The sequence below is a fragment of the Rattus norvegicus genome, chromosome 9 (assembly GCF_021556685.1).
Source record: "Rattus norvegicus strain SHRSP/BbbUtx chromosome 9, alternate assembly SHRSP_T2T, whole genome shotgun sequence".
Lineage (NCBI taxonomy): Eukaryota > Metazoa > Chordata > Mammalia > Rodentia > Muridae > Rattus > Rattus norvegicus.
The window spans coordinates 54,522,833-54,537,506 of NC_141542.1; the positions used below are offsets into that span (position 1 = coordinate 54,522,833).

Here is a 14,674-nt window from a genome sequence, read left to right on the forward strand (position 1 = left end):
AAACGTTCCTTACTCAGCTAGTAGGCTGGGGAAGGTCACCTTCCCCTAGGGCAGCTTGGCTTTCTTTTAAAGGCTGGTGAGGAAGGGAATATTACATATTCCCATTACCAGGCTTCAAATAACAATTGAAAACACAAGGACACACTTTCACAGGCAGAAAATGCAACATCTGTGGGTCACCCCACTGTGAATGTGTGTAGAAGACCATCTTCTACAGGAAGCTAAGCTTGCTGTTCATTTCTCTTCTTGTACACCCAAGAAGAGACTTTCAACTGGGTCAGGGGTTTATCAGGACAGACCAGAGACCTGAACAACTCTGGGACTGAGGTGAGACTACCCTCCTAGAACTGACCTAGACAAAAGAATCATAGGGGACTGTGCTCCGAGATCACCCAAGGCTGGGGGATGGGAAACCTCATCCTTGTTTGGGTCATTCAAAAGAACAGGCACTGCCCCTTTGGATATTTTGTGGACTGCACTGAGGGTCATGCTTTTGGAGTAGAAATCTTTAAGACCAGACATGAAAGGACAAAAGTAACTTCAGTGCACACATCGTAGAACAAATAACATTAGGGAAACAAAAACATCTGCAGCCTGGCATCTGATCAAATGTTACCAGGCCTGCAGAATAGCAGGAAAATGGCTATCCATGACAAAAGGGGGAAAGCACTGTAACTGATGTTAAGGGGTGTGTGTGTGTGTATGTGTGTGTGTGTAAGTGTGTGAGAGTATATATGTGGCTTTATGTGTGTATGTGTGAGTATATGTGTACTGTGTGTGCAACTATGTGTGAGTGTATATGTGTCTGAGTGTGGGACTGTGTGTGCATGTGTGTGGGAATCTGAGTGTGTATGTTAGTGTGTATATGTAGTTGAGTGTGTGAGTGTATATGTGTAGATATGTGTGCATGTGTGTGAGTATATATATGTGTGAGTGTATATGTGCATGTGTGGGAATGTGTATGCATGTTTGTAGGAATATGTGTATGTCAGTGTGTGTGACTATATTTGAGTGTGTGTGAATGTGCATGTGTGTGTGAATATGAATTGTATATGTTAATTGTATGTACTTGAGTGTATATGTATGTATGTGTGTATATGTGTGTGTGTGTGTGTGTGTGTGTGTGTGTGTGTGTGTGTGTGTAGCTGTGCTAATGAAGACAGCATGGCCTTGGTGGGGGAAGAGCTGCATACACTGTGGAACAGTTGCAGGAAGAACCCATGCACAGCACCCCTGCCAGCTTTTAGACAGAGGTTCAAAGCAGTTCAGAGGGAAAGAGCACCTTTTCAACAAATAGTTGGGACAACGGCCCATCCACAGGCAAAACGATGAGCCCAGCCTAGGTGCTGATATTCACCCACACACAGAGCATGCACTTGCAAGGTAAATCACGGGCTCCAATATAAAACTGTAAGCTAGAAGAGTTCTAGAAAGTAGCTAGGCCTTTGGCACAGGCCTGTGATCACAGCTACTCAGAGGCTGAATCAAGGGGACCAGAAGTTCCAGATTTGCCTGGGTTGTGTTTGATCCAAGGCCGATATGCTGGCTGGTTTTTTATGCCAACCCAACACCATCCAGAGTCATCCGGGAAGAAGAGACCTTAATTGAGGGGTTGCCTCTATCAGATCGGTCTGCGAGCATTTTCCTGATTAATGATTAGCGTGGGCGGGCAGAGCTCAGTGTGGGCAGTGCCATCCCTGAGTGGGTGGTCTGGGAGGTAGAGGACAGCAGACCAATAAGCAGCGCTCCTCCATAACCCCTGCTTCAGTTCCTGCCTCCAGGTTCCTATTGAGTTTCTGCCCTGACTCCTCTCAACGAAGGACAGTAATGAAGATGAAATATGATGAAATAAACTATGGCTTATATCATATGCTTTCTAATATATTATCCCTACAACAGAAAGCAAACTAGAATAGGCGGCCTGGGGACTTTAATGAGACCCTGTCCTAAATGTAAAGGGCGCCTGGGGATATTTGGTAGGTGGTAGAGCCCTCACCAGGTGTGTATCCCAGGGTTCAAACCTGAGGGCCATAAAACCAAAAAGTGTCCATCTTAGAAAACCTGTGAAACACATGTAGACATTCCACTGAAGAGGTCAGACAGATGTGCTAGCAAAGAGGATGCCAGGAGGCCGAATCCCACCAGGTCATGCTGGGAGACTGGATCCCACCAGCACATGCCTGGAGGCCAGATCCCACCAGCCTCTGAGGAACACTAACTAAACTATAGTACTGCCACTCCATGTCTGTCAGACATGCTGGTGGGTTGAGAAGAAACAGGGTCACAAACACACTGTTGGCTGGAGGATAAATACAGTCAGAAGGCAGTCTGGCAGTTTCCATAAAAGCCAAATATTTAATTACTATATGACCTGGTCCTTGGTCTAGTGGGCATGCCTTTCAGAGAATAAAAGCTTGGATTCGTACAAAGCATAGGGATGCCTACATCTATCAGAGGAATCGAGTTCATGGTTAAATGGCTTCCCTAGAGATCACCCCAGCCCCACATGACTTCACTGCTGAATTGTAACGAGAAGAGATACCAGTTCAGACGTGAGGATCTGGGTTTGACCCTCTGAGATGGAAAGGAAGGTGATCTTTGTGGATAGGTTCTTCTAGAACTCAGAGGAAGGAGTACTTTCCCATCTAAGAGGGCTGATATTCCTTAGCTACAAGTATGCAAAAGTTGAAAACAAAACTTAACAAACAAAAGCCAGTACATGAAACAGCTAACACACCCTGCCATGTTGGATTTTAGTGCAGAGATGCAATGCTAGCTTAACACTTAAAAACCAGCACACGACACCACATCAGTACACTTAGTTTTAATATTTTTTGTTTGGTTTTATGTGTATGAACATTTTGCCTGCATGTGTGTCTGTGGACCACTTGCATGCCCGGTACCCTTAGAGGACCGAAGAGGGCACTGGATCCCCTGGAACCGGATCACAGAGGTTTGCCCCTTTGGCAAAGCAGCCAATGCTCTCAACTGCTGAGCCCTCTCCTGTCCGATACTGTCATTTGTATTTATTCTTTGAAGATTTCAAGCATGCACACCCCCACACCCCCCTACTATTTCCTTTGGGCTCACCAGCCCATCTCCCTGATGACTTCCTACAATCATTAGCTTCCGGAGCCCAATCCATACTGACCCTGTGTGAATGTGTATGGGGCCATCTACTGGGTCACAAGGTTAACCACCTCTGCTTACCACAGACAAGATAAAAGGTAAGGCTGGAGAGGAGGCTCAGTGATTAAGAGTGCTTGCTCCTCCTCCAGAGACCCCAAGTTCAGCTCCCACTCTCACGGCAGCTGACAGCCAGCTAACTCCAGTTTCAGGGGATCATGCACGCACACTCTTCTGGCCTCACACCGTACACGGATACACACACTGGTAAAACACTCGTATGTATAAAATCAAGTCCTTTGAAAAAACAACCATCTCAGTTTATACATGAAAACCTTTTGACCAACTTCAATACACATTTCTGTAATAATCGGATTCCTCAAATATCAGGCAATCTACAAGGATGCTGCCCTGGCCGCCCTGGTCCCTCCTCCCAAGACCCCAGTCAGCACATCAGAGCGTAAGGAATGAAAGGCACCGAGTGGAAGGGAAGCTACCATTGTTTTCACTCAGCATCATCACCCAGGCAGAAAATCTCACTGAATACTCAAAGGGGCCACTGGACCCAGTCACTTACTTTACGCACATTATAAAGTCATAAAGGTAAATCTACGAAACCCAACTTTGTTTCTCCTTACTAGCATAGAATAGACATTGAAATGGACCTCACTGAAAATAACAGCAGAAATCACAACAATAATAGTAATAATGGCGACAATAGTAATAATGATGACATAGTAACAGTGACAATAGTAACAGTGACAATAATAGTAATAGTGATGACAATATAGTAATAGTGACGACAATAGTAATAGTGATGACAATAGTAATAGTGATGACAATAGTAATAATGACAATAGTAATAATGATGACAATAGTAATAGTAATAATGATGACAATAGTAATAGTAATAATGATGACAATAGTAATAACGATGACAATTGTGATAGTAATAATGATGACAGTAACAGTGATGACAATAGTAATAATGACGGCAATATTAATGATGACAGTAGTAGTAATAATAACTGCATAGGGATGCACCTATCAGAATACATGAAAGGCTTTCACACAGACCCGGGTGTAGCCCAGCTGAGAGGTGTGTTCTAAGTGTGCTAGAGGGCTTAGCAGTGTCAAGCTGTACACCCCCTTCCAGTGGATCTGTCGACTCCATTCAATCCCAGTCAAAATCCCAGCAAGATGGGGCTTGGGTGATGGGGCAGTGGGTCAGAGTCCATGTTCTGCAACCACAAGGACCTGAGTTCACCCACGTAAAAAGTTAGGCACGGCCACAGGTGCCTGAGACTCCGGCATTATGGGACAGAGACATGTAGGCCCAGAGCATTTGCTGCCTGCCATCAGCATAACTGAGATTTGAAGTCTCCGATTCACTGAGAGCCCATGTGCGAGGCAGAAGGAAGAACGGGTAGAAGATACCCCATATCAATGCCCCACTCTGAACTCTGTGTGCCTGCATGTACACATTCACAAGCATCACATGCACACACACATACACATGCAAACACACAATGTACATACAAGGTCATGCACATGCACACGCATACACACAGAGACACATACACGCATGTGCACACATACATGCCCACCAGCAAACTGTTCTTATGGAAAGGCAAAGGATTTACAATTACCGAAATACCTTTTCTGAAGAATAAGTTGGAAGACAGGATCTCCCTACGTAGCTCAGGCTGGCCCCAAACTGTTGGTTCTCTTACCTTGGCCTCCCAGGGGCTGAGGTTGCAGACTCATGCCATAATGCCTACCTGAAAAAACATATATGGGGCTGGAGAGATGGCTCAGCGGTTAAGAGCACTGACCGCTTCCAGAGGTCCTTAGTTCAAATCCCAGCAACCACATGGTGGCTCTCAACCATCTGTAATGGGATCCGATGCCCTCTTCTGGTGTACATGAAGACAGAGTACTTATGCACATAAAATAAATATTTTTTAAAAAAGAAAATAGGGGCTGGGGATTTAGCTCAGTGGTACAGCGCTTACCTAGGAAGTGCAAGGCCCTGGGTTTGGTCCCCAGCTCCGAAAAAAAGAACCAAAAAATAAAAAAGAAAAAAGAAAATATATACGTTTTTTGGTAGGTTATAAAAATTATAACCCATAGACTAATACGTTGGTCATTTGGAATAAATCAATATTCAAAGCCTCTTTGCCGGAAAGACTGACACAATACTGAAGAGAAATCCTGTAGAGTGGGAGGGTAATGTTTTCAGATTCTGTGTCTACTAAATGACTTGTACCCCAAATATTAAAACATCTTCAAAACCCAGCAATGGGGAAACCTGAAATATGGGCAAACACTTTAAGCAGACATGTTATCAAAATCCCACCAGAGAAGATGCAGAGCCAGGAAGACCACGAGTTCAAGACTGACCTGGGATAGATAGCAAGACCCCATTTTAGGGAAAAATAAGGCATTCACAAAAGAACATGTGCTTTGTAAACAACACGCACGAAAGGATGCTTATTATGATTAGTGGCAAGAAATCCACATTAAAACCACAAGTAGACACCTTCGTGCAGGCGCTAGGCATCAGCCACCATCTGTGCTGTATATTTACAAGGATGTGGATGCTCTGGGGATCCTGCCTGCCTGGTGGGATTATAGACTGAACAACCATTTCAGGAAACAGCTTGGTAGCTCTTCACAGTGAGGTCACCATACACATGATCTAGGCGCCTGTTTGCCGAAAACAGCTGGACACACACACACACACACACACACACACACACACACACACACACACGTTCATAGTGTTCTCTGTATCAGCCCAAGCCTGGACACATCTCAGCTGCAAGTGAATGGATACATTTTTATATTTATTATACGGTAGAACATCACTTAACAAAATGAATGAACGGCGGATTCGCCCAATAATATGAATGAATTTCAAAATAATCATGAGTGAAGGGAGCCCCGGAGGATTCAGGCGTTCATTCTATGATTCTACTTGTAGAAAATTCAAACTAATTTGTAGGGACAGGACGTGCTGAGTAGTAGCTTGGTAATTAGGGAGAGGGTTTATAGGAAGGAGGCCAGAGTTACAAATCAGGGCGGGGGTTGGGGAGGCTTTTGTCATGATGACATCACGATTATGACTACATAAATTCCCTTTCTTATATGTGAATAATAAACCATACAGCTGGTTGGATGTGGGATAGTGAAAGAATCCTGAGAGATTTTTTTTTTTAGTAAGATTTATTTATTGTGTATACAGAGTTGTATGCTTGCAGGCCATAAGAGGGCATCAGATCTCATTACAGATGGTCGTGAGCTACCATGTGGTTGCTGGGAACTGAACTCGGGACCTCTGGAAGAGTGGCTAAGTGCTTTTAGCTGCTGAGCTTCACCGCCTGTGGCAGTAAGCCTTCTGTCCAAGGTTATCTGTGCCCTCATGGGAGCCAGTGACACAAATGCTTCTCATTTCTACAGGATGAAGACGTGAACCTTTTACTTCAGGAAGTGCAGCGGGGTTACAGCGACCTGGAGAAGGTACAGGAGCTTTACACCGAGTCCTTAGTCATCGACTGGTGGTACAACACAGACAAGGACACGGATAGCAAGTGAGCTGTCAAACTGCCTGCCACCTCGGCTGAGTCCTCCCCCCCAACTCCTGACTCTCCCCTGCTTCCACCCCCACCTCGCCCCCTTCCTGCTCCCTCCCACTCCCTTCTTCCCCATCCTGCTCTCCCGTTTCTGAAGGGCCTTGGGCGATCTCGTGAGAGAAGCATGTAGTCTGGTCACTTTGGGATTTCTTACAGAGAGAGGATGGTCCAGTAACGGTGGCTAGAGGTGGCCACATATGCACTTGGTATATTCCATCTATTATAGAAAGCAACCTCCACCCCCACCCTTGATGAGCAGTGCTAGGGCAGGGAGGGGAGCCTGAGGTGGAGACTTAGCCCAGGGGTCAAAGGCTTATGTAAAGTTGACAGGCACCTTAACCTCCTCTTACACCATCCTATGACCCAGGATCTGTTTCCTTCTCAGGGCTGTGGTGACAGGTTTGGGATCGATCTCTCTTCCTCTAGCCCATATAGATCATGATTCTCATTCATGGTTCCAAACAAATCACAACTGACCAACTCTCTGTAAATCTCATTAAAGTGACTTAAGGTTGTGTGCACAGACACTCACTCATGCATAGTCCGCCAGGAAGATATCTAAAAGGGAGAGAGCTGGAAAGATGAAAATACATTTATTATCCAGAGCCTTTTATTCATCTAAACACAGTCTTCCTACTAACAAATTATGCATTAACACAGATACCAAATTCGGAGAAGAGAGGCCTGTCCCATAGTGGGTTGTCTTAGAAGGAGACTTTTGTAGTGTTTTTCTTTGGGGGGAATTTGGGAAGCACAAATGCGCTTCTAAATGCCACAAATAAACTAAAAACCAAGTAAGCAAACATTCCTTGAGTATAAACCAGCTTCTCTAGTCTTCTACCCAACACCCTAGCTGCCTTCCTTTTACAGAAGCTGCTAACAACAAACTCTTAGCCAAATGGGCAGCCGTTAACATCCGTGGACTTGGTCAGTTGTCTGTTGTCTGAACAGCGCATGGTCTGCTCCAATGGGTTTTCTGTATCAAGGACTGGGAGGACTGAGAGCTGGAGTCAGAAATGTTTACTGCTGCAACTGTTACACTCTGGACAAGTTACTTAATCCTGAGGTTGCACCATGTTCCCATCTGTAAGATGGTGATAGGCAGCTGGGTGTAGGAACCCATGGTAGAACGAGCAGGTGCCCCAGTGTGCAGGTGCCGGACTTCTCAGCTTCCTTTTTCCTTAATGACATTAGGAAAGTGATTTCTCCCACCTAGCTATTCACAACAGACTATTGATGTGAAGTTTCCCATTAGGTTTAAATAAATAAACAACTATATAATAAGAATGTAACAGCCAAAATCTTTTTTTTTTAACTGAGGCAAACTATGCGTCAGGAGAAGTGGGTACACGACTTCCGGTCCTTTCTGCCTTGAGATGCTCAGTGTAGACATAGTCACACAAAGGTCAGAACACGGGGCAGGACCACACAGCTGTCCCATGACTGCTGTTTTCAAAGTCCAGAGACAGAAACGCCTGGGAAGAGCATTTTTGGATCCCTCCCGGTCTCAGAGATTCTCCAGAACCGTTGGCTGCCGTCTTTGCAGGTGTGGGAAGGCTCCACCTTTACAAGAGCTTGCTGAATGACACTGGGATTGGAGAACTGGGTTTCCACAATGCTTGCCCGTTCACCACCAGTGCTTCCTCCCATTCATCCCCACAGCAGCCCTGGGTAGTCAGCGCTTGACGGACTGAGGACACTGAGAGCAGACCGTGTGACTTGAGGTCACACGTCTGGAAGGAACAGAGCTGTCACAGGAGCCACACCGCTCGGCTCAGGCTGGACCTGACCACACTCCTACGTCCGTGCACCCAGGCATCTTAATGTTTAATTTGATAATAGGAAGACTGAGTATTTTCGGCCTTCCCGTTTGCTGAGGCTCTTAATTAGAGGGGGCTCCTCCTCAGAGGACACTTCTTTAAGTCTGTAGTGTTCAGTGTGAATGTCTTAATGGGCTTCTCTTCCTTCTTAATGGACTTCTCCTTTTACCCTCCTTTTTTATTGGTCTACTTAAAAAAAAATCTGAATCAAACAGGCATCAAAAGGAAATCTCATCCATGGCTTCAACTCCAGAAAAATGTGCAAACTCTCAATCCGACGCTGACTCAATGACTTTGTCACCCTCAAACGTGTCTACAGGATCGTGGAAGGTTTCAGAGGAAAAAACACAGAAAAAGAAAATCCTCCATGCAGGTATCTGGGCACAGGATGGCATGACTCATGCCTGGTTTTCCTCCAGTGAGAGGGACTAAAACCAACCCCCCCCCCCCCGCTTTCTTTTAAAACCCCGATTTAGGCATTGTGTTTGCTCATTTGGGTGCCTTGATCATTCCCAGCAGGCCCACCACCTCTGAGCTACCCGCAGCCTCCTGTGCATGACTTTTCAATGCAGTTTTAATTAAGATAACTGGCACGATGTCATGCATAGCCTTACCCTGTAGTGCCCCCCTTCCCCCAGCCACAGTCCACCATGGTAATATCTCACAGAATAATATCACAACACCATGAACAGGATATTGACACTGGTAAAAATCCAACATTTTTCTTCAGATTTGCCCAAGCTTTTCTTGTCTGGCTGTGTTTTTTATCAAGTGTGCAGGCGCATACTGTTAGCCCTATACTCAGGAAGCAGGGTAATTCCATGGCCATGAGAGTCCTATAGGTTGGCCATTTACAGCCACACCCCACACCTTACATACCTTCCCCTGGCCTTTGGGAATCACTATTGTTCTCCTAAAATGTCACAGTTCAAAAATATTTTCGGAATGGAATATATATACACATACATAATATATAATATATTATATATATATCACCTTTTGAAATTGACTGTTTTCTCACTCAGCATAATTTTCTGTAAATCTATACAAGATTTTACAGGTGTCAACAGTTCATTCCTTTTTTATTGGTGAGTAGTATTCCAGGTAATATAAGTATCACAGTTGGCTTCTTAACAGATAAATTAACAGATAAATGATCTGTTGATCAATCCAAGCTGCGTCTAAGCCTATTATAAATAAAGCACATTATGAGCATTCAAGTACAAATTCAATGGGCCTCTTAGCTTTCGTTAAACGAGGGTAAATAGCCAAGAGTAGAGATGCCATGCCTCATGGTGATCCAACCTTTCACTGTGAAGGAAATTATCAGTTTTGCCAAAGCAACCGTGCCGTTTTGTTTGAGCAAGTGACAAGTTACTCTACATCTTCAACAGCATATCTTACCACTGTCTTTAAGGTCTTCATCCCCCTGATGGTCGTATGATAGCTCACAGCGATTTTAAATTCACGTTTCCGTAGTTGCTAATGGTGTTGGCCATCCACGTGCATTTCGCCATTAGCGACTGTTTTTTGCCAGTCGCTGTCCACCTCTGGTGGAATGTCGGTGCATTTGTAGGGCGAATTTTCAAAATGCTTTGAGTGTCTCTGGTGAGCTTTAAGAGTTCCTCATATGTTTTAGACATGAGGCCATCTGGAACCTTCTCTCTCTGTTTGCGTCTTCCCTCCACAGTAGAGTCCTTCGGCAACAGAAGACCGTAATGGGTCAGGCTTTCCTTTCTTGGATCCTTACTTTGGTGTCTAATATAAATTCTAGCTTTAAGTCTTGAAGATTGTTTCTTTTCTTAGAAATCACGTGGTTTTTCTTCTCTATGCTCCATTTTGTGTAAGGTTTGAGATTCGGATCAAAATGTATTCCTTCCCTCCGCTCTCTTTCTTCTTTCTCTTTCTTTTCCTTCCTCTTTCTCTCTCTCTTTCATTTGGGGCTACAGTTATTGCTATAGTATGATTTGCTTTTTATTACTATTATTATATTTTTATTATTTAAAATAAAATTATATTTTTATTAATTAAAATGGGTTCTTCTTCCCAGTCCCGTGCTTCCAGAAAGAAGACTCAGACTCAAAATATATTTACAAATACCTTGGCCATATAGCTAGTTCTTCTCTGACTAGAATCATAGCTGAAGGTAACCCATTAAGTTTAATCTACGTTCTGCCCACGTGACTGGCTACCTGTGCTCAGGTACAATGTGTCCATCCCCTCACATCTTCCTGGACAGATCTTCCCATGCCTGGCTCTCTCCCAGGATTCTTTCTGCCTCCCAGATGTCCCGCCTCCTATTTTATGCCTAAGCCATAGGCCATCAGTCTTTTTATTGGCAGGTGCGACATCTAAACAGACATAAATATTCTCTCTACGTTATTTTGAATTTAAATATATTTTGTTCATATTCTCCCCGTCCCCAAGTCCTTCTAGATCCTCTCCCTCTCTTTACTCACCCAACTTTGAGTTCCTTCTTAATAAAAAAAAAAAAAAAAAAGCCTGTGGAGTCCATTATATGTTGGTCATCTATTCCTGAACACGAGGCCTGCCCTGGAAAGGTGGATATGCCCAGCGTCGCTCTGATTTCCCCTCTCCCAGCAGGTATAAGAGACGGTTCAGTTGTTAACCTTTACTTTAGGGTTAGGTTCTCATTCATTCATTCAAAAAATAAGAAAATAAAATATAATAAGATAAAACAACAACAACAAAACCCATCACATCAAAGTCGGACAAGACAAACCGAGCCAACAGAAGGAAAGGAGCCCAAGAAAAGGCACAAGAATCAGAGACCCACCGCGCACATGTAGGAGTCCCATAAAAACACTAGACTGGAAGCTGTAAGGTCCACACAGAGGCGCTGGTGCAGAGCCGAGCAGGCCCTGTGCCTGCTGCTCCAGCCCCTTCGAGTTCATACGAACTCTGCTCATGTGATGCCGAGGGACTTGCCTTCTTGGGGTCCTTCATCCCTCTGGCTGTTACACACTCTCCATTGCCTCTTCTGAAGGGTTCCCTGATCTCTGAGGACAGGGATTTGATGGAGACCTCCCATTTACAGCGGAGTGTCCCAAGGTCTCTCACTCTGTGCATAACCTCTGGCTGTGGCTCTCCGTGTTTATTCTCATCAGTTGCAGGAGGCGGCTTCTTTGACAGCTGAAGAAGGCACTGATCCACGAGTACAGCAGAATATCATTAGGAGTAATTTAATCACTACATTTCTTCTCCCTTTTGAGACCAGAATCATTCGGTCTTGTCGTAGATCCCCGGACTATTTATTCGAGTCTTGGTTGTTGGTTCCCCAAGCAGTGCTGAGTGTAGGTCCCATCTCCCAGAGTGGGCATTAAGTCAAATCACCTGTAGGTTGATCACTCCCCCAAGCCTCGGGCCACCACTGCTCCACTGCTCCACTTCTTTTCCCTTTGTCCATGCCCTGTGGTCCTGATGGATGGATGTCAATGTCACAGACAGTGAGTTTGCTGCTGTGTTTATTCTAAGGAGTTTTTTAGTTACTCTACGACTTGATGCTTTTGTGTGAGCTTTAGACTGCATTTCGATTATAAAACTCTCTGGGATTTTCCTAGTAATTGCACCAAGTGTGATTCCACTTGGCAGATGACCCGGCTCACAAGCGTGAATTTCTCCCCGTTATCTGAGTCCTCTTATGTCTAACAGTGACCTTTCACAGTTCTCATATCCCATACAAATGCAGTGGTTGGCTTTTCTTAGGTCTGTTACTGGCTACTCTGCTGAAATCTGTAGTATGACGAGTTCTGCATTGAGTGGGTTTCTAAGTGGAGCGTTTTCTGTGTAGGCACCTATGAAGGTATGGGCACTCTCATATTTCCTGTCTCGGGCTTTATTCCACCTTCTCACCCCATCCCAGTGGCTAGAATCCCTACTATTATTTTGACTAATGGTAAGAGTGGCCACCATTTTGTTTTTCTTAATATTAGGAAGAAAGGGTTTTCCCCGGTTAAATGTGATTTCAGCTGTGCAGACTTGTTTATATTCTTTAGCAAGTTTTGAATGGGCTTCATTTAGCTTTCTGAAAAGTTTTTATTTCTCATCACAAATGGGTGCTGGATTTCGGTAGATATTTTTCTGTCCATTGAGTTTTCTTTGGTCTGGTAATAGGGTAGATCGCTTTTTTTTTTTTCTTCTTCAAATACAGAAGCAGCCGTGTATATATTTTCTAGTTCACTTTCTGTTACTGTAAGGAACTTAGATTTATTTCAAATTATGGTCCATCACTGAAGGAAGACAGGACAGGAATTCTTACAGGAACTTGAAGCAAATCCATGGAAAAACTGCCAAAGGCTTTACCAGGCCCATGATTAACTAGCCCTCTCATATAGCCCTGGCCCACCTGTGTAAGGAACGATGCTACCCACAGGAGGGCAAGGCCCTCTTACATCAACTAACAATCAAGACCACCCCCACAGACTAATCTGATCTGAGCAGTCCTTTGGTTGAGATCCCTTCCCAGGTGACTCTAGACCATGTCAAGTTGTCAGTTAAAGCTAACTATGATGACATCTCAAATATTGCTTAATGGTCTCAGGGTAGGACCATAATCTATCACCCCGGTAGATAATATATTTTGTACAGTTAAATTCTTTTTTTTATATGTGTGTGTGTGTGTGTGTGTGTGTGTGTGTGTACTCAGTATGTGTTCTTATGGAAAAGATAGGGTGTGTGTGTATGCATGCATGAGCATGTGTGCATATGTATATATGTATATGTGTGTGTACATGCTATGTGTACTTATGTATGGATGAGATAGGGTGGCATATTTGTGTGCATGCACATGCATGTATGTGTGTGTGTGCATGGTGTGTGTACTTATGGAAGAGATAGGGTATGTTAGGGTGTGTGTGTGTGTGTGTATGCATTCATGTGTGTGTATGTGTGAGTACATGGTGTGTATACTTATGGAGGGGATAGGGTATGTGCATGTACATGCATTCATGTATGTGTATGTGTCTGTGTGTACACGGTGTATACTTATGGAGGAGTTAGTGTGTTTTTCCTTATTTTTTGTTTTGTTTTGTTTTGTTTGAAACTGGGTCTTTCAGTGGCCTGGACCTTTCTCCCAACAGGCTAAACTGGGGAATTAGCAATCCCCAAGGAAGTGCTGCATACACACACACACACACACACACACACACACACACACACACACACACACAGAGTGAAGAGATTACAAGCACACTCCATCACACCTGATTTTTTGCCTTCAAATCAAACTCAGGCCTTCGTGCTTGCATGGCAAGCACTTTCTAGACTGAGCTATTAACCCCCAGTGTAAAATTACATCAACTTAACAAAGTAGTTCTAGCTGATTAGTCTCCTCCCATCCCCAATTCCTATAACCCTCTCTCTGTGATGTCAACAGAATCGACCAAAACAAGCCTACTCAGAAGTCACCTATTCAACTTCAAGAGCTTCAGCGGGAAGAAAGACAGCCCCAGCTCCAAGAGCGACATCACAGCTCTCAGCAACAGAGGCAAGCGAGAGAGGGCTCCTACCTGGGAAGCCCCATTCATGCTTTTGCCCAGCGTTCTGCGCCTGGAAGACCTGGGTGAAATATGTTTGAGGGAGTTAAGAAAATAATAATAATAAAAAAAGGTCACCCTTGAAATGTTGCAGATTCCTCCCTCAGAGGCTCCCTTGTAAATCAGGTCAACCTACCCCTAGTGCACTGGGCTTTCTTAGGGTTAGATTTGCGCTACGTGTATCTGCATGTTTGGTACACTCTTGGCTCACTAGGCCATAGTGTCAGTAGTGATATCCACTACCACTCTGTGCTTTGAACTTGACATTCCCACACCTCATAACAGGGTAACTTTTATCCTTCTATTTATAGGGGATGCCACCCGGTTAGCCTCTTTCTGGTCCCAATTGTCAGTGTTTTAAGGCTAAGAGTGAGGAAAGTATAACTTGTCCACTCAGTGGCCTGTCATGAGATGATTCTTCTTAAAATAAGAAATGGGATAGGTTGATTCCTATAGTGTGATCCCTACATTCCAAATACTTAGTTACTAAACCCTAAGACAGTACACGGTCCTCTCTGAAGCAGGAAGCACTCGAGTG

At 44.3% G+C, this 14,674-nt stretch overlaps 1 protein-coding gene across 5 annotated transcripts in view; it reads left to right on the forward strand.

Annotated features, from left to right (window-relative positions):
* Vwa3b (von Willebrand factor A domain containing 3B) overlaps positions 1-14,674 on the forward strand; it is a 169,098-nt gene that overhangs the window by 103,068 nt on the left and 51,356 nt on the right. For all 5 annotated transcript variants that reach the window (XR_015628847.1, XR_015628846.1, XR_015628845.1 and 2 more), the window contains 3 exons: positions 6,589-6,719; positions 8,797-8,954; positions 13,977-14,087. Coding sequence is in view for 2 of the 5 variants with exons in the window: in XM_087567260.1 (XP_087423386.1) it covers positions 6,589-6,719; positions 8,797-8,954; positions 13,977-14,087 (400 nt within the window). In the remaining 3 variants the exon portion in view is untranslated. The remainder of the gene's footprint in view (positions 1-6,588; positions 6,720-8,796; positions 8,955-13,976; positions 14,088-14,674) is intronic.